At 47.3% G+C, this 18,373-nt stretch overlaps 1 protein-coding gene across 1 annotated transcript in view; it reads right to left on the minus strand.

The window, feature by feature from the left end:
* Nucleotides 1–18,367, minus strand: part of LOC144162702 (uncharacterized) — a 41,243-nt gene extending 22,876 nt beyond the window's left edge. The window contains exons 1-6 of the mRNA XM_077693342.1: nucleotides 18,117–18,367; nucleotides 13,629–13,748; nucleotides 10,267–10,420; nucleotides 8,980–9,073; nucleotides 7,461–7,587; nucleotides 869–2,468 (exon numbers count right to left, since the gene is read on the minus strand). Coding sequence (XP_077549468.1) covers nucleotides 869–2,468; nucleotides 7,461–7,587; nucleotides 8,980–9,073; nucleotides 10,267–10,420; nucleotides 13,629–13,748; nucleotides 18,117–18,135 — 2,114 coding nt within the window. The 5' untranslated portion in view covers nucleotides 18,136–18,367. The remainder of the gene's footprint in view (nucleotides 1–868; nucleotides 2,469–7,460; nucleotides 7,588–8,979; nucleotides 9,074–10,266; nucleotides 10,421–13,628; nucleotides 13,749–18,116) is intronic.
* Between the last annotated feature and the right edge of the window lie 6 nt (nucleotides 18,368–18,373).

Consider the following 18,373-nt stretch of genomic DNA (forward strand, 5'->3'; position numbering starts at 1 on the left):
TGTGATATCCCTCCGACGGTCACGTGGTCAGCTTTGTGCACACAAAATCCACAAAATCAATCGTTTCGCGGCACTCGCTGAAACCGAAACTGTGACTGGCCGCATTGAAAATGCCTCTAATTAAACAACTGTCGCACGCTGAAGCAAATGAGGTTTCTACAGGTTATAAGTAGGTCACTAGCTACTTATCGCAACAAAAAAAAAACAAGATGCAAAATTTTTGTGTCAGTGCCCCTTTAATGTTGCCTTGTAATAATGAAAATCCACCAAACTTGCAATTTCACGCAATACACTGAAACTTGATTGTTACAATGTTTCTTTACATTTGTTAACACCTAAAATCCATGGTAAACACTTTAAAGTCTTGTTGAAAAGCAGGGCCATGGATTCTCTCCGGAAAAATCAAGGGCATTCAAGGACCATTTAAAAATTCCAGGACTTTCCAGGCCTTGTAATTGACACTTCTAAATTCAAGGGTTTTCAAGGTTTTCAAGGACCTGTGCGAACCCTGCAGGGACACAAATTGCCTTGTCATGGTGCACATTTACAAACATCAGGAAAATGCTGCCGAAACAAGACATAAACCCGTTAACCTCTGATAGTGTCAGCACTTTTTTCTTTATCGAAGATTTATGAAAGCTGCTCGCGCTGTTTACAAGACTCTGTAATGGTACAGAGGGCATTCCTAACCATAGTTAAGCACAAGCAAGCCCTAGAGTGCACAGTCTTTGTACCCTTCCACTGCATCTGCCCACCATCTGATTCTGAAATAATTAGGCCATTAAAATTTCAGGGGTACTTTGACTGCAATTTCATGGCTGCGATAACGCCACGGAACCCCAAAGGCAGAGCAGCATGTCGTGCATACCTTTTGCAGTTTCCCGGCAAGCTCGAAGGATGCGATGCCTCGGGGATGCAAACCTCAGGATTGTCGTCCGCAGGCTCACTAGCCTTCACGGCTTTTGTCTTCTTCTGCTCCGATTTTTTCCTCGCCACTGCAACTGATTTTTCTTGTCTCGGTCCTTCTTCAGTTGGTTCCACTTTTATTTTTCGCGTAGATTTAGATCCTTTCTTGACTTTTACGTCAGGCTCGATTTGTACTTCTTCCGTCTCTTCAGTTGGTTCCACTTTTATTTTTCGCGTTGGTTTAGATTCTTGTTTGACTTTTACGTCAGGCTCAATTTGCGCTTCTTCCATCTTTTCAGTTGGTTCCACTTTTATTTTTCGCGTTGGTTTAGATTCTTTCTTGACTCTTACTTCGGGTTCAATTTGCGCTTCTTCCATCTCTTCAGTTGGTTCCACTTTTATTTTTCGCGTTGGCTTAGGTTCTTTCTTGACTTTCACTTCAGGTTCGGGTTGTGCTTCTTCCATTCCAACTGCATGAACTTCAGCTTCAGCTGTTGCCTTTTCCTTCTGCCTCTTACTGCTGGGTGCACGTTCCAGCAAACAAAGATCCAAAGCAGTTTCATTTGCATCAACTTCTTCACCGACAACATTTCGAACTGCCTCTTGTTTCACCTTCGTTTTCCGTGGCGTGCCTTCCTCAATGGCTGAATGGCTAACGTCTGGCCTGCCTGGCCCGACTGCGTCTTGGCTTGGCTTCTGCTTTGACTTCTTCTTGACCTGCCTGGACAACTCACCATCTAATGCTGGTTGGTCACCCTCTGCAGCTGTGTGCCCTATTTCCGGATCATCTTCTTGCGCGATGTCCGGTACTTCTGCTTCGGAAGCCGGCTTGTGTTTTGACTTTTTGCGAGCCCGCTTCTCTGCGCAGGAATCCACAGCCAACGCAACAGTTTCGGAAAAGGACCCATTTACCCAATTCTCGTGTTCCGGTTCATCTTCCGCGGCCTCTATATGGTCCACACCGACCGGGTCTTGGCTTGACTTGTTCTTCGGCTTGTTCTTTTTTTGCCGTCTAACTACAACTTCCTCTGCGTGGTCCTCCCCAGGAGTAATTAATGTCTGATCGGAGGCTTCAGCAACCACCACCCCCTCTCCTGCTTGTTCACTGCTGGCCTCTGGTGTGCCGTCACTTATGGATTGGCTTGGCTTGTGTTTTGACTTCTTTTTTGTTCGTTGAGGCACATCTTCCACCGAGCAGCAGTTTTCTGCAGGAGTTAAGCTCTGCTCCAACCCTCTCGCCGCCACGCTTCTGTCTTTGCTGCTAGCTTCAAACTGGTCGTGGTCACCTGAGCCTTGGCTTGGCTTGTGCTTCGACTTCTTCGCCCGGCGTGGCACATCCTCCTCTGGACAGTCCTCCATAAGCTCAGTACCGTTTGTCTGTGAATGATCCACACCGGTGCCCTCGTGGTATTCCTCAAAGGCACCTTCATTCGCTGTGCGGAGACGTTTACTGTGCTTTTTGTGCTTTTTCTCCGATTTAACGTCGCCGCTTTCGCTGTCAGCATACTCCGTGTCTTTTCCCTCCTCTTCACAGCGTGCCTCATTTCCGTCCTCACCAAGGCCTGAAAAGAGTAAAAAGAAAAGCACGCTCAACTACACTGTACACGCTGAACGAGATCAGTGAATTAGCTTGGTTACAAACTCCGTTCACTATTCATTCAGAAGGGCCCCGTAGCACGCAAGCACAAAGGATGCATGAAGGAGAGGTGTGGGGGAAGAAAAGGGATTGAGGCACTCACTGATGCTTTGTAGGGTTTAATTTTGCAAAACCTAATGCTGCATGAAACTGATGCATTAAATTCACCCGAGTTTACTTCCCACTATAATAAAATTGGCAGTCAAATCTCAAGGTTGTGGGGACCCTTGTTTCCCTACGCCTCGCCTGCACATGTTTTCGCGAGCTGGTAGCTGCCATTTAGGGTAGCTGGCGCGTCACGTAGGTCATGTCCTCTTCATGACCCCGCGCGACATGCCGAACCGGCTCGCCGCGAACGCGCGCGGAGAGCGAGGGGGAAGGAGGACCGGTCGTCGCCTTCTCCCTCACTGTCCTCTCCCCCCCGAGTCGACCTGCGGGATGCGCGAATGTTTCGCGGGGACTCTGCCGAGAGATTCTGCTCTGATCGGTCGCACGGGATGCCTCCCCTGCTCCCGCGGTCGTGACGACGGATATCGAGGTCTGAGTCCCGCGGCTTGAGCGGGCGACAGGAGCCACTGTCTCCCCGCGAGCGATAGCCGTGTTGTCTGGTATATGCCCTGTATCTGCCAGGCAATAAAGCCTCACTTTGGATTGCCGGAGCCTGTCTACCGCATGTGAGTAGCCGAACCCATGCGTGAGTCTTCGGATTCCGCAGGGCTAGTGTACGGCGCGTAGCGTTCTCTAGCGAAGCTTGCCGGGGTCGTCTGCTATCCCATACGTTAGCCCACAAGGTTCAGGGTTTCTTCTAAGGGCTCCTCATGACATGCGCATTCAGTGCCCATATTTCTACATCCAGGTTCTAAAAGCTGTGTTTACAAGATTTACTCGAGGTATTTAAGTACTGACATAAAACAACTTCCCCACAGTGTTAAAAAAAAAAAAAAAAAAGCAGCAAATGTTTTACCAGGGTGAATGAATTCCTTGTCAGACACCACTGTTAAACTTGCGATAGCTGCTGCACACAACCTGAGTTGTTTATTAGCTTCCAACAGACAAAACAGTCACTGCCAATAAAATTTCTCATAAATATAGAGTGTATTTTGCTAATGTGGTGTCAGAGGTTTAATCCACTCACATGGTGGCCGAATTTTAATGAAAGTTTACACACACGTGCACACACAAAAAAAAAAAAAAAAAGCACAAGAGAAAAAACGCAAAAATATGAACGCTGATGTATCAAACTGTTACCACGTGCTTAAGAACCACGAGTGGCTGTCAAAACTGGCATGCCCACTACGGCTCCCCTCTCAGACTAGTTGTGGCTGCAACCCATAAAACCCTGATAGGAACACTTGATCAGTTATTTAAACCAAAACACAAGATTCGCACCTGTTGTACAATTTACATGAAAAAAGAAAGCTTCTCCTCTTGTAATGAGCACAGGTGTTGCACAAATTAGTATGCTGGAGCGTTGGAGGTATTACAGTGGAAGCTCATTAGAGGGACACTAAAGGCTGAATGAAATTTTGTTTTGACTGAAAGATCATACTTTTTGCAGCACTCTTGGCTTTTTGTTCAATGAGAAACGATGCGCTATTTGCTGAGAAATAATGGCATTTCTCTCGCCAATTTCCTTTTCATCTTTTTGGGACGTACCCATTGCACCACAAAGTAGAAGCGAGGCACCGGTGCAGTGTAGGCGCACCCAAGTTGACAACGCTAGCTTATACGTCTCCAAGCCATGGCTGACGCCGACAACGATTCTCTGGCCGAGGGAGCTGGCTTGGTATTTTACTTGTCCTTGACGGAATGAGAAATGCTTTTCGACACATCAGTAATGCTCATGGCAACAACACCACATCAACCGCTGAGGCGATACGTGAAATGGGTATGCCCCGTGAGCTTTGCCCGACGCCTCTCAAGTGAGCTCCCAAGCACTGGCGCCTTCCCGGCGCGATAAACAGTGGGTCAGTGAAATGCCGTCAGTTGCGTCTGTGCTCTTCGCTTTCAGCACTCGATAAGCTGACATTGAAGATGTCTTTTTGTACGCTCTTTGAATAGACCGCTATTTTGGCCTGCGAACATTACAACTGAGTAGTCCTGCCTGGCTTCCCTGGGCCCAAGTGTACAGCTATTCGACGCTTACAGATTATCAACAGTGGCTTGCGGCAAATGGAGGAGCACGAGGTGGTTATCAATTTACTTTTCATGGGCGATAAGGTTTAAACTGGGCATGGGCACACTTTACCCACAGCAACATCCGTGTGCGGAGAATGGAAGATTAGAAGCTCAGGCGGATTACTTGAAACATCTGTTCCTTCTGCCGCCTCCTGCTGGCGTTACCGTATTTACTCGCGTAATCCTCGCACTCGCGTAATCCTCGCACTCGCGTAATCCTCGCACCCCTAATGTGAGCCACCAAAACTTGGATTTTTTTGGTTCCTCGCATAATCCTCGCACCCCCAACTTTGCAGCGGCGAAAGTTGCCTGCTCGCGAAACCCGCATGGTGCAAGCGCTCTCCAACGCGCGCCCTCCCCCGCCGCCTCTCCGTTCGGCGGAGAGCGCTGTGTATCCAAGGCCATCCAGGCGCCCTAACAACCTGCATGGCTACTCCCTAACAGGCGCCCTAACACGCTACTCACACTGTCCTTGATCCGGTTTCGCGCATGTTTCGCGTGCGCACAACTAGACGGTGTTCGCGCAGCCCGCTGTCGTGTCGTCGTGTCGCCGTCGTGGTCCCGCCGTTGAGCGGCAGCAGCCAGTGAGTCACTCGCGTCAGTGGTGGATAGCTCGCTGCCATTTCGAGAACTTTTTGATCTCTTTGTTTTGTGCTTGGTGCCGCTTCGCCATGGGGAAGAACGTCAGCTACACTGCCGCTTTCAAATTGAAAGCGAAAGAGCACGCGATCGAACACGGCAACCGTGCCGGAGGCAGGCACTTCGGCGTCACTGACTCACCGACTTCAACGTGCGTTACTGGAGTAGGGCGCACGCTCATATAACGACGAGATAGGGCGTGCGCCAGAAAGCAAAGGCGGCAATTTCATGATCGCTGATCGACGGGAGACCGTAAATAATAAAATAAAAAGAAATAGCTGCTGTTGGCAACACTGAGCTCACCTATACAAAAAACGACCGCTACATTTAGCGGGACTGGCACAAGACAAATTGGCAACACTGTGCACCAGATTTTTTTTTTTCCCCCGCATAATTCTCGCACCCCTAACTTTGCATTGACTTTTCCGACAAAAAAGTGCGAGGATTATGCGAGTAAATACGGTAATGCTTGAAGAAGCTTGGGTGTTCCCCATCGTCGATTACTGGCTTCCCTAATTGCGTGCCAATGTAGAGCACGTCTTTTCCAAAACTAAACTGAAAGCATGATGGCCGACTTTGAAGCCTCGCAATGTGTAAAAGCTGTAGTCTGTGTTTTTTTAAATACGATGAGCTCGTGTAAAGCTTTGACTTAGATTTATTTCACGCCACTTAGGACCTGTTCATTTAAGGAAGACATTTATAGATGCTTCCCCAATGAGCTCTTGCCGTTCACAACTCTTGTGAGTACACAAACCGCTGTACCCAAAAGCGTATGGGGCGTCGACACCCGCTTTCAAGTTTCCGGCATTTTCTGCTTTATTAAACCACTGCTAGTCGCGAGAATGGTCTATTTAGAGTCTTGGCACCGTAATACATCGATACAGGCCAACTTGTTTCTACCCTTTAGTGTCCCTTTAATTCGAACTTGTATAATTCGAGTTTATGGATAATTCGACAGATACAGTTTGGTCCTGTCGAGCTCTATAGAAGTTTGTTTATAAAAAAAGCTATTGATTCGAACATCAGTGGCCTCTGCCATGAATAATTCCAACTACTTGCCACCTTACCGACAGCTGCGTCACCTCCGGAAAGGAGAGAAAAACGAAGAAAGCAATGTAAATCGGGTACAAGCAGAGGTTTCCTTGAGGACTATGTAGATGTGGACACGAGTTCAGGGTGTGCTGACAGATGGCGTCACTTCTGGTGCTAGAAGTGTGGAACCTGTCGTTCCCAGTGACCATGAGGAGGGGTCGGACCATAGAGTTTCATACTAATATATACTAGAGGTAAATCTGTCGCTGCAGTCGCGGGCCGCCGTGGGCGGCGCCATTGCCGCTAGTGACGTTCCTCGCCTACTTGGCTTAGCTGGCCATATGGCTTCTTTTTTGTCTCGAACCCAAAATCAACCAAAAAGGGTAACATCTTTTTCTTGTTCATCGTGCATGAAGCTTCTACATAATCACTGACAATTTAATCTTTCTGGACGTACAGTCTTATAATAACCAAACAAATTTAATGAACCTTCCACAGTAATATTGCTAGCCAGAGCCAACTTTTCAGCCTCTTCATGAGCCATGCCAAGGACAAGTGGAACGTGCCTGCCTGCCCGGTACATGACGGAACGCTCGCCGAAGCGTGGCTCCCCTAGACAGTGGTGCCAGATTTCCCTCCAGTGTATATTAGTATGAAAAACTATGGGTTGGAGGGAGCACCAGTGCGGCCAGTGCTTGGAAGTAATGACCGGATGGAATGCCACCCGTCTTTGCTTCAGTTTTAGAGTTTACACGGGAAGGAGGCCTTCCACTACATTCGGTCGCTGAGCAAGAAGTGCTGGCTCTCACCATCAAGGTTTTTCAAAAGCGGGCTTCCTTGACGGTATTTCTTTTAAGCATTCCATTGGGTGACACAACCTACTGTTCCCCAGTGGCACTGTATGGTTTTTGTTCTTCACTTTCGTTAGTTTGAACCGGGGTGGTGTGCTTTTACTGTGCAAAAAAAAAAAAAGTGCCGAAAGAAGAACCGGTGACAGTAACTTCCTTTCACTACGCAAAATGAGCAGGGGTGTGCCGCAGGCCGTCTGACAAAGGCAAAACGTTCGTACCTCTCCGTCGCCTCGAGGCCTTCATGCGTTCAGCAAAGTACTCCTGGTAGCTGACGCTGCTGGTGTGAGTCTGAACACCAGACAGGAGCTCTGCTTCGGCAGTTTCCGTGTCTTCCGGCACGGCTTCCTGCAATGACATGCACCACCCCCCGATGGTACTGAGTTGTCTTCAATCACAAGGGGACACTTGTTCTGCAATGCTTTCCTTCGCCGAGCACTTTGAAGACAAGGGAGTGTGCTGAAAGGGACACTCAAGGCTGAGCTATGCTTTGTTTCAAGTGATAGGTCACACTGTTCACGGCTCCTTTGACTTCCATTAGATCACAAACATGCTTGCTTAGGCCCACAAAAAAAAGCTGGCATCTCTCCCATCTGTTGGTCTTCAGTTCCTTTTTTTTTTGCGTGGCATAAAAGAGTACGTCCCTTAAATAAAGCGCACACACTCAAATACTGGTTGTGACACAAAATGGTAGCTCTTGTATCCACCCTTAATATCTTAAGACTGCACCTACACACCAAGACTGAATTCAAATCTGAAACTACGGATACGACCTGCGGTAGTTAGGTAGTCTGTTTGGTATTGTTCAGTAGCAGCAATTCTTAAAAGTTGTGCGATACATCCCTTGCCTTACGGTTCCTTTCAGAAAGCTGAGCCAGTCGCAACTTTGCTATCCACCGTGTGGTCATAAGATTCAGTGGGGAAGGGACGTACGATGCAGCGATACCAGTGTTCGCCCTTTCCAGACTTTCCTGCTTTATTGAAGATTTAATGTTCTCAGTGCTGCAACCTGCCAATGCAGGTTTACTTTCTTTCCCACTTCGGTGTGCGAGAAGTCGTTCACTGGGTCCACCAAGTTTCATTCCTTTGCGAATACCTATACAGGGACGCTCTATCTTCCTGGTCTATGACGCATGCCTAGCTCCCAGAAAAAAACTGCCGTTTGTACCCTGACCCATGACGCACCGTTAACTGGTTTTGCCTCCAAATACCATCCCTATCCTGTTTTTTTATGCAAGACAGTGGCAGGACCTCTATATCCTAATCCACTTGGCATAGTAAACACCTAGGATTCCGTGTCGAGTACTCTAGTAATAGTGTTTTCATTCTCATTTCTATGCGAGTCTCCTTTCAGGTTCCTTACCACGCAGGCATAACCTGGCCCTCCCCACAGCAAGCTCCTCTACGTTGGCTTCTCCACACAACTCTGCCCCTTAAGGCATCACGGTGACTGCGAAAGTCCCTCTACACAGCTAGGCAAACTTGCTAAGATGTCGGCTTCGCTCGATCTATTCTCTACGACATGCCTACAAAAGAATTAGAAGAAAAAAAAAGCCCTCCAGGTTAAGTATACAGCAAGAGGATGCAAGCCTAGTTGCTTTTAAAAAATTCGCAAGGTCAAAAGAGCTCCTGAATATTCATCTTTCTTTTTTGTACGTTGGTGACCTTCAGTGCCCACAACCTCTGCAGCAGTAGACAATAAAATGAGCACACCCCACAGCCCAGCTGGGTACTACTCACCACATCTTTTCGCCTGCGCTTGACCACGATGATGGCATCCAGCTCCTCTGGCTTCTTCTGGCTCAGATCTTTTCCCCGGAGGAACTTGGAGTAGCTGTAAGATGTGCAATACCGTAAGGTTCCGAAAGAACGCCCACCCAAATTTCAGAGATAACGAGCGAGAAATACGGGATGGGCGATCTTCCAGGACAGTGGCGAAAAACTAGGAAAAAAAAAAAAAAAAAAAAAGGCGGCAATGCGAACTAAAACTGCAGAGATATCAAGAAAAAATGTGAGATGGGCGAAATTTTGGGTGAAACATGGAAAGGACAAATTAGTGACCACATCAACACATGAATAGATGATTGCGTGTATTTTGTTCACTCGCTGGTGCCAAAGCCATCGATTTTAGGGGGTGGGCGACCTTTGTGGTCTTTTAGCAAATTGAATTATTGAATTGAAGGGGGGTGGGTGATGTTTCGGGGTGGGCGTTCTCCCGGAACTTTACAGTAAAGCTCCCCCTGTGATGCCTGTTTACACACAAAATACACCCACTTTATGGGACACCAACCATAACCAAAAGCTGACAACTTCAGCCTGTGCTGCCTCAAGAATGCTCTTAAGCTTTGAAAAGAGGTCGGACCTCACCCTTGCGAATGTGCTGTAAATAACATGAAGGTTTTGCGGTACAGATAAGCTCCCGTGTCTATGGGTTCCCTACACCGTTGCTCCTTGATGGCAATGCTCCAAATATGCTTAACGTCAAACTGCGCACACAAACAGGGGGGCAGAGAAAACGAACTGACAAGGCAAGCGCAGAAAAAAAAAAAAGCTCAATAAAGCATGCAGCTTGATGCGTCGAGGACACGTAAAAGGACCCACTGCAGAAGAAATAAACCTCAATGAAGTTCAATAAAACTGTGCTTGTCCTGTCACTCCTCGTAAAACACTGCGCTAAATTTGAAATTAACGAAGGACGGCGGAACACAAGATGCCCACTTACGAATGCACACTTAGTGCATCTTGTGTTCCGCCGTCCTTCGTTAATTTCAATTTAGCGCAGTGTTTTACGAGGAGTAAGGCACCAACTAGCCCAGAAGTAAGCTCTTATTGACCATATTTCCTGCCACTCCTTTATCCCTATCCTGTCCGTGCGTGCAGTTTGACGTTTAAATATGCGAAACCAACTAGCCCAACAACACGATTCGTTTACCCAAACATGCCTTCCCGCTTCTGCTGTCGCAAGGAAAACAAAAAGTTGAAAAGATAACTGCAACAATCGTAAGGACATGCCCACGTGTCACTTACTGGACGCGGCCGCCAACCTTGAAGGCCCGTTTCTCGACGCTGATCAGCTTCTGTTCGTTGGCCGCCGGAATGCCATTGTTGAGGTCACTCAGCAGACTGTCGAAGCCCTCCTGGTGCTCAATCCACCGGTCATCCACCCCGTTGAAGCCCATGCCTGAAATGACAGTCCAGGTGTGAGTGCACTCATTGGATGGCAAGTACAAGGTAAAACAAGCACCATTAGTGCATTCTTCCATTCTTTGACTGCCAGGGGGAAGAACGCATTTGCTAAGATGGCCTCATGCCGCTAGATGAATGGAGCAATCAAATAGCAGTAGGAGTGCATGGTTCCGAAGAATTGTAAGCTGCTTAGCGAATGTCTTTGATGAACTGTGCAGCAGCTTTCTTCAACTTGCCAAACGTGCACAGCTGAGACTACCCAGTTTACCTAACAGACCATTTGCGGCACACACACACCGCTTTTCTGGGTCTACACAGAGGAGTCTACGTTCTGACGTGTTTTTTCTGCTTCACATAAAACAGACATCAGCTGCACCTTAGAGAAAAAGAAAGGGGAAGGGGGGGAGTGTTGAAACGAGTTGAGTCTGCTTGTTGGCAACTCCAAGTTCCGCGACGCAGTCTGGCAACACTAGTCAAAACAATCAACGTGGCGCCGCAAAACGTCCTCCGTTGCAATTTCACTTGCGGCCGTACTAAGATTCTTATACGGCAGCGTTGATTCGCGTTCTTTTGGCGAGGAAGAGCGCATGATTTCAGCCTACGACCTTATCTTGATCAGGGTCAATGATTGGAGCATTGAAAACGCTGAGATCATCGCTGTGTGCGTGCAAACGTTGGAGGCGACCAAGGCACCGCATCACATTTCGCTCAAGATTAGCTGCCTCTCTACGGAGCCAAAAATCGAGGTGCTCGCGCGCACCAAGGCTCTTAGAAAAGTGCAAGTACCTTGCTGCGGCTTTCATCAACTGCTACAAAAAAGACGTACAGTTTCAACTGCCGCTGTTCGAGCTCTAATACAGCTTCGCCGTAGCTTTATCAATGAACCTTCCTTTTCGATTCGTAGCATCAAAACCCAGTTCAAGACATCATTAGCCACAACAACACGCAAATTTAAATGCAAACCATTGCCCATATCAGCTCAGTGCTGAAAAAAAAAAAAAAAAAAAGGTCAGTTTAGGACAGCTTAGCACTTAGCTTTGCTGTAAACGTTTCCAAAAACATGTGGCTTGTTCTGTCAACGATTACAGCATGCAGCTTACAGGTGCTGGATAAACTTATGAACGTGATCTAGCTGAAATTTTTAGGTTTGCTTTTCTCGCTTTCTTTATTTTTGTGAATGGCGTTACCGTGCTTAGCAAAACATTATACACATGTGTATAGTTATACACTGTGTCATGTGAAATGCATGTACTATTGTTGTAACAATTTGATCAGTTGTAAGCGTTTTTTTTATGGTATCCGTTGTATCAGCTGCTTTATTTTATGTTGTGAACTTGCTCGCATATATTGTGAATGTAGTTATTTTCTTGATGTTCTTTTACTAGACAAGTTGCTTTAGATTTTTTTTTTGGCAAACTTGCTCTGTACTGTTGCTCTTTACTCAAACTGCTATATCTTTTGCGTAAAATGTACACGCAACGCTGTTGAACCGCGGAGGGACAGAGTCCTAGACAGGCGATTTAGCCTTTAGTCTCTGTCCCTGTAGCACACTATTTATTTTGGTTTCTTCGAATAAAGGATTAATTGATTGATTGATTGAACCGAACATCTTGTGCCGTGGCGTAATTGCCTAGGGCGTTGGGTAGCTGCCGGTGAAGTCAGATTCTATGCAACCGGGCTTTGCTCTACATTCGGGGTGCACGTTAAATTTCCGGCACATTTTTTTCTCGCAAGTTCGTAATTTTGCGCTTTGAGACCCAAGTTCGACTATTTTGATTTGAAGGTGCCCGCGACCTTCGCTAATTAATCAGTACAAATTCGTACTAGTTGGTTAACAGGCGCGCGGATTACTGCTGGCGTTTGGAACATGCGCAACTTACTCCCGGAAAACGACTAAACTAGAAGCTCACGTGCGATAAGAGTAAACGAAAAGGCGACACAGCATGCGCTGATAAGATAATGTCGTGCGCTCGCTGCTTGGAACTGTTGAAGTTGCAGGAGTCATGCCATTCACTGACTTCAGCATCAAGTACGTCGAGCTGCGCACGGGGCGGCCGCGCAGATGCACATTTGAGGCCCGCTTCAAGCGTGGATTGAAAACCGATGTTCCCAGCTAATTGAAATGAGGGCTTCATTTCAAACAAGTATCTTGACATAATTATAGCACCTAACAAATATCTGAAAAGGGCAGGTATATGTTCAAGCAGAGCACGCGGGGAAGTGCGCCGACAGAAAGTACGCCACGCACATGCAATGCGGCTCCATTACAATGAAAAAGCAAGTCGCTGCTGACCTGGAAAGTATTAGTTGTCTTGAGCAAAGAGCTTTGAGCAAACAAGCATGGCGTGCGTCACTTTTTTCCAATGCGTAGGTTCCGTTTCCACGCCTTGCGAGGCGCATCGTCTGCTTCTCCACCGTGCCGACGCATCAAAGGAGATGCAGCAAAACTCCTTACCCATCCGCTTTATCGTCTTTGGGTCTTCTTTCGGCCCTATAACGCCAACTATGCAGTTACGATGATAAACAAGTGTGGTGCGCTATGGGGAAGTCAGCACCCAGACCTGATTAGGGCGATTCTCGCGACGGCCACTAGGCGGCGAGCACAAACACGGAGTCGCCAATAACAGCCCCGTTCTTAATTCACTCACATTTATAAACAAAGGTGAAGTGATCATCACAGCTGGCATTGGAGAAATCCACAAAGCATGCATAGCCCGACAACTCAACATCCCTTCTTTATTTATAACATTCAAGTGGTGACCTTCCTCCTAAAATTGCATGCATCAGCAACGTCAACCGCTACAAGTTGATGTTGGTGATAACTAAAGCCTTCTCCGTTTACACTCTCATCACACATCGTGCCTGCCGTGCTCTCCATGCGATGCCCATGATAATGACTTTGTGGGTGCGAATAAATAAGCCCATGAAAAATAAACCACGTGTATTCCTTGTGGCTACCACTTTTGTTAAAAGTAAACACAACTGCAGTGGAACTTCGTTAGGATATACCTGGTGTAGAGAAACAAAACCATTATGCACAAAACGGTGCTATGGCTTAATCAATTACAACAAAGTTTGGTATACTAGCATGTGGATTCAATGTAACTGCTCTTTAACCCAATCTATGTTCTAACGTGCAGCTTGATAAGTGTAATCACAGGAACTAACTACTGCCAAGCTAGCCCCACTTCTTCCCAGCTCACCTTTTGTGTTCATCTTCTTCTTCACCTTGATGAAGTCGGCCACGCCGTCTTCATTCTTCCCCAGGCCCTTGCCCTCGCTCCAGCCCATCTGCTTCAGCAGCTTCTCACCGCACTCGTAGCCTGCGAGAAGGACAAAAACACAACCTGCTCACTAATCATTGGCTCACACAACAACACATGTCATGAAAAAAATTCACCCGCATTTCCCCGAAGGGGAGCATGGGGAAGTGCGAATGCACGGGTGATGCTATGAGGGGGAGTTATGTTGAACTGTGTTGGCATTCGCCCGTTAGTTGCATTTAACACCCCCGCGTGATCAAGTGGGGATTCACACACCCCGTTAGTCGTTCTCTGGAAATCTTGGTGAATCAAAGTGTATGTTCGAGGAGATCACACACACACGCAAGTAAAGTGAAACGACAGTATTCTTTATTCAGCACTTGTTGGTGTTGTCGTTGTAGTTGACGGTCATTATGACCGCCTTGTGGCCACTGAAATGTACGGTCAAGAGTTGTTGCAAGACCGCGCGTATCAGACAGTTCCTCGCAAAGGCCAGGTCGATGTAGCTGCCGTTGATGGTGGTGGGAGCCTCTAGCGGTAGGCACGTCATGGAGTGGTTGGCGAGCATGTATTCCATCAACCACTCGCCGCCCTTTCGCACGTCCACATTAAAGTCCCCAACAACCACGACCGGGTCCGAGGGCTTTACGCGCCTGGCCACACTCTCCATCGCCGCGTCCACGTATTCGACGACGTCGTCGCGCGAGATGTTTGGCGCGAGGTAGAGGGTGACGACCACGATTCCGTCGCCCGAGTACGCGTCGGTGTAGACGGCACTGTACGGCGACTCGTCCCTGACCGGCGAGGTGGACACGGCGTGCGACACGAGGTTCGCGTAGACGTGACCGACGAGGTAGACGCCGCAGTACTCGCCCCGACTTCCGCTCCTGGCGAAGCAGCAGTCGTCGATGGGGAAGTGGGAATGCACGGGTGATGCGAAAGAATTCTTCTTGGCCAATCACCCTAAGTGGGTATGTGCTAAAGAAATTAGGAACTCTTCTTGGCCAATCGCCCAAAGTGGGTATGTGGTGCGGATGGACGGACGGCGGTGGACGCGTGATTCAGGGTCGCTTAAGAAGTGCATTCGCACTTAAAACACACTTACGGCAGGAAGTCAATGAAGCGTGCATTTTTTGTTCTCGTGAAAATTTACAATTCAGATAGAATTCTCCCCATCTCTTTCTGCGTTACACGTTCTTGCAAAGCATCATAAACCATACACTCATAAAAGCTGCCGGATGCATTCATCAAGAACATGCAGAAGTGTTCTTTATCAGACCACTTTCAGCAAACTTTACCGATGGCATCAAAAATCGTAGAGAAATAAGTTTGATAGGGCAATGACCCCTGCCCTTATGCTTTCTGTCACTTTCAACCTCCCCAAAAGCAACTGCCGCTGCCTAGTAAACTAGGACAATTTCGTTTTTCAACCTCAGAGCCTGTTTAAAGCTCAAAATGACCCACAGTCTCACATTACAGTAGTGCAGCTTTGCAAGACCGTTCGAAGCGCAAAACATAATAAACGAGGGACGACGAGAGGGCACAGGGACACGCGTCGTCCCTCGTTTATGTTTTGCGCTTCGAACGGTCTTGCAATGGAATACCAACTTGCCCAGAAGTCCGCCTTAATCAGTAGTGCAGCACCAAACTGACAGGTGTAGAGCACAATGCCTATGCTTCCAGGCATGGCCCGATGGATTGATTGTCCCGGTTAAGCCTCCACGCAGATACTACATTGTTCTAGCCAAGCAATTAACAAAAAAAAAATAAAATAAAAAAGCACCAAAGTTGTTGTTGAAGTCGATTGTCATTGAGTCACCCCACTGCCCCATTGCAAACAAGCCTTCTGCGCAGTGCTTGCCATCATTTACGCGTCACAAGACGTGCTTCACACCCCTCAGGCAAAGGCGTAATCGCACACACTGGAGAGCCCTGTATCCTACAAGTTCTTGCAGCTCTCCACGGGCGCCGTGTACTACAGCATGTGCGGCTGCTCTGTCACCATTCACAGCCGCGGCACGCTGTACCCTGCACACACATTTTGTTGGATAGCACTGCCTTGCTGCCCATGCTGCATGTCCCCTCCACAGAGGTGTCTTCATAGGCATGTAGGGCGACAAGCAGCAAGCGCTCTCTGCTTCATGTGCACTTGCGTTCTCCGGAATCTTGCAAAAAGTAATCTTGTTCATGCAGATAATGCCCGCACACCCTCCACTGCATGCGGTCACATCTATTCGGGTGTAGTCAGGACCATTCTGCATTGACTATGATACACAGGTGCTTTTCATAGCTCAAGCTTTGAGGAAGAATAGTCTGTCGTTCCACATGACAGTGTCAGCTGTCATGACATCCAAGGACTGTGTGAATAACTTCTCGCTGCTCGTGCTATGGGTACAATTTTCGGCTGTTATTTTGGCCAAAAGGGAATCCGTGGAGTAAAAATGAAAAATAATGTAATAAAGCCGGATAAAGTTCACTTAAGACTTCGTCGGATTTATGTTCAAGTATCTGTAGTTGGGTTCCCGCAAGCCACAAGCATCCAAGACCGCTTCCAATCCAGTTCATAAAACTGGAGGGAGCATAGAGGAAAGAATGCTCCATGAGAAAGCGCCAGTAAAGCACGAAGCAGTGGCAGCTATGTATTCCTGTGCAATATACAAAAAAGTATTTCAGGAGTGCCGTAGTCTGCGTGCTGTCACCAGGTCTCCCGATCTGTTTGTTCATCACTGTGCTGCGCTAAAATGTAAAAAAGGCAGCAAAATTTGGTAAAATCCTAAATGCAGGCATATTCAATTAAATGAATTCGGCATAACCTGATGACACATACGGTTAACAAGCTGAAACTTTGATTCTCTGAACAGTGTCTGCATCTAGAAGGCTACTATGTAAAGTAGACATAGGTAGAGCTGGCTAACGCCTGAAACCAAACAGGTATCCACGTAACTATCCATCAGCTGCAAAAATTTGCAGGGAATTCTTGAGGAACCCATGGGAAAAAGTGCTAAAAATGGGGAATTCCTGAACCTAGAAAAAGGAATTTTTCTCCCCAGTAGGGAACATCACGGAGCACAATGCGACAAGCACACGACCGCAGTGCCAAAATTCCTCAGGGCATGGAGGTCTGCTTGCATGCTTTGAAGGTCAAAGCCTGGCAATACTTGTAGACAACCTCTTCACTGCTAGAACATATTTGCGTCTCTTCCTTTGCCTTTTGGCACAAATTCACACACTACCTAGAATCGAATTTCTGTGTGGCTGGTGTGCGCGTCTTATTATTCACGTGCCATCACGCTCAAGTGTCACGCAGCATGCTCTATTTTACAAAATGTAATGTTCCCGACTCCAGTTCCGTGAATTTTGTAAAGCGGGCACATTATTTCCTCAATGCTAATGACTCCTAGCCAATCCCCCCGTGGGTATGTTCACAAAGAAAGGAACAACGTGGAAAAGCGCAGTGGTACCGCCACCATCACAATCGCCGCACAGGACTATACTGTACAGACCTGGGTTCAAATCCCATCAGACCACACTTTTTTTTTTACACCGGCGGCCATTCTTTTTTAACTGCACGACAATGTTTTTTCTCAGGACGTGACACTAAGCTTTTGCCTTAAAATGTCAGGTGCGATGTGTCCTAGAATTGACACACGATGTAATGTAGTCACACTCTCGTAGACCGGTTGTCCGGAGAATGTGGCAAGCAATGTGCAACGTCGACTTGCAAAACAGTCGGCCACAGAGCTGACAGATAGGCAACCAGATTGGGGAAGGCTGTCATGAAAGCAGCCATGTATGGGAACTGGAAGGCGAGGCCCCGCGAAAGCAAGCAGTTGGATGAAACATCAATGCAGGCAATTTTGTTTGTGTCGACGTTTTGTCACGTAAAGTGCGTTATAATTTTAGCTGCGGTCGTTACGCATACCAGAACTACCACATTTCCGGGACGTCGCGCAGTGAAATACGTCTACGGAACAGAAAAGAAAGCGCATACGCCCCGATGGAACTACTAATCATCTGAACCACACGACGACGGCCACGGGAAATGTATTTGCACCGATGTGATGCTTCATCTAAAAATTAAATGTCTTCAGGGAAATTCCGAAACTTGCTATGATAAGTTTACGATTTACGCTTAGTGCCACTAAAGTAAGAGATTATGTGTAACCAAAGCTAACAGGATTACGCAAAAATCGATAATAGTGTCCCAGCGCTGGCATCGACAAACTAGTGTCGTCGTAAACGTTTATAAAAGCGACCACGTGCTAGATTCAAGCAGATTTGCGCAGTTGTCGATGTGCGCTGATCATATGGTCGATCCCCGGCCCTGCCATGCTATGTGAAGATGACGGGGCATCGCATTATGCTGCAGTGCATTTGTTGTAGTGCATTTGCAGTTTAAAAAGTTTTAAATGTATCACGATCACTCACTCGGTCTCGCCTTATGCATCGTTTTCAGCTCTTGTCACGCCAAATTGAGTGTTGATGTTTACAAGACACCGCACTAATTCCACCAAGTTTCACAATTTTTCACAAGCTTGGCTTTGAGCTGCGGTCCTCAAAGCTTGATACACGTTTTTCTTCGTCATGTAAACTAAATTAACCTCGACAACCACTTTCCAAACCACTACGACACAAGGCCATGAACCACCATTTGCCGATGGTTGGATCAATTGGATTCACAGTGG

This window comes from Haemaphysalis longicornis, unplaced genomic scaffold, assembly GCF_048455015.1.
Source record: "Haemaphysalis longicornis isolate Haplotype H1 unplaced genomic scaffold, Haemaphysalis longicornis Haplotype H1 scaffold_12, whole genome shotgun sequence".
Lineage (NCBI taxonomy): Eukaryota > Metazoa > Arthropoda > Arachnida > Ixodida > Ixodidae > Haemaphysalis > Haemaphysalis longicornis.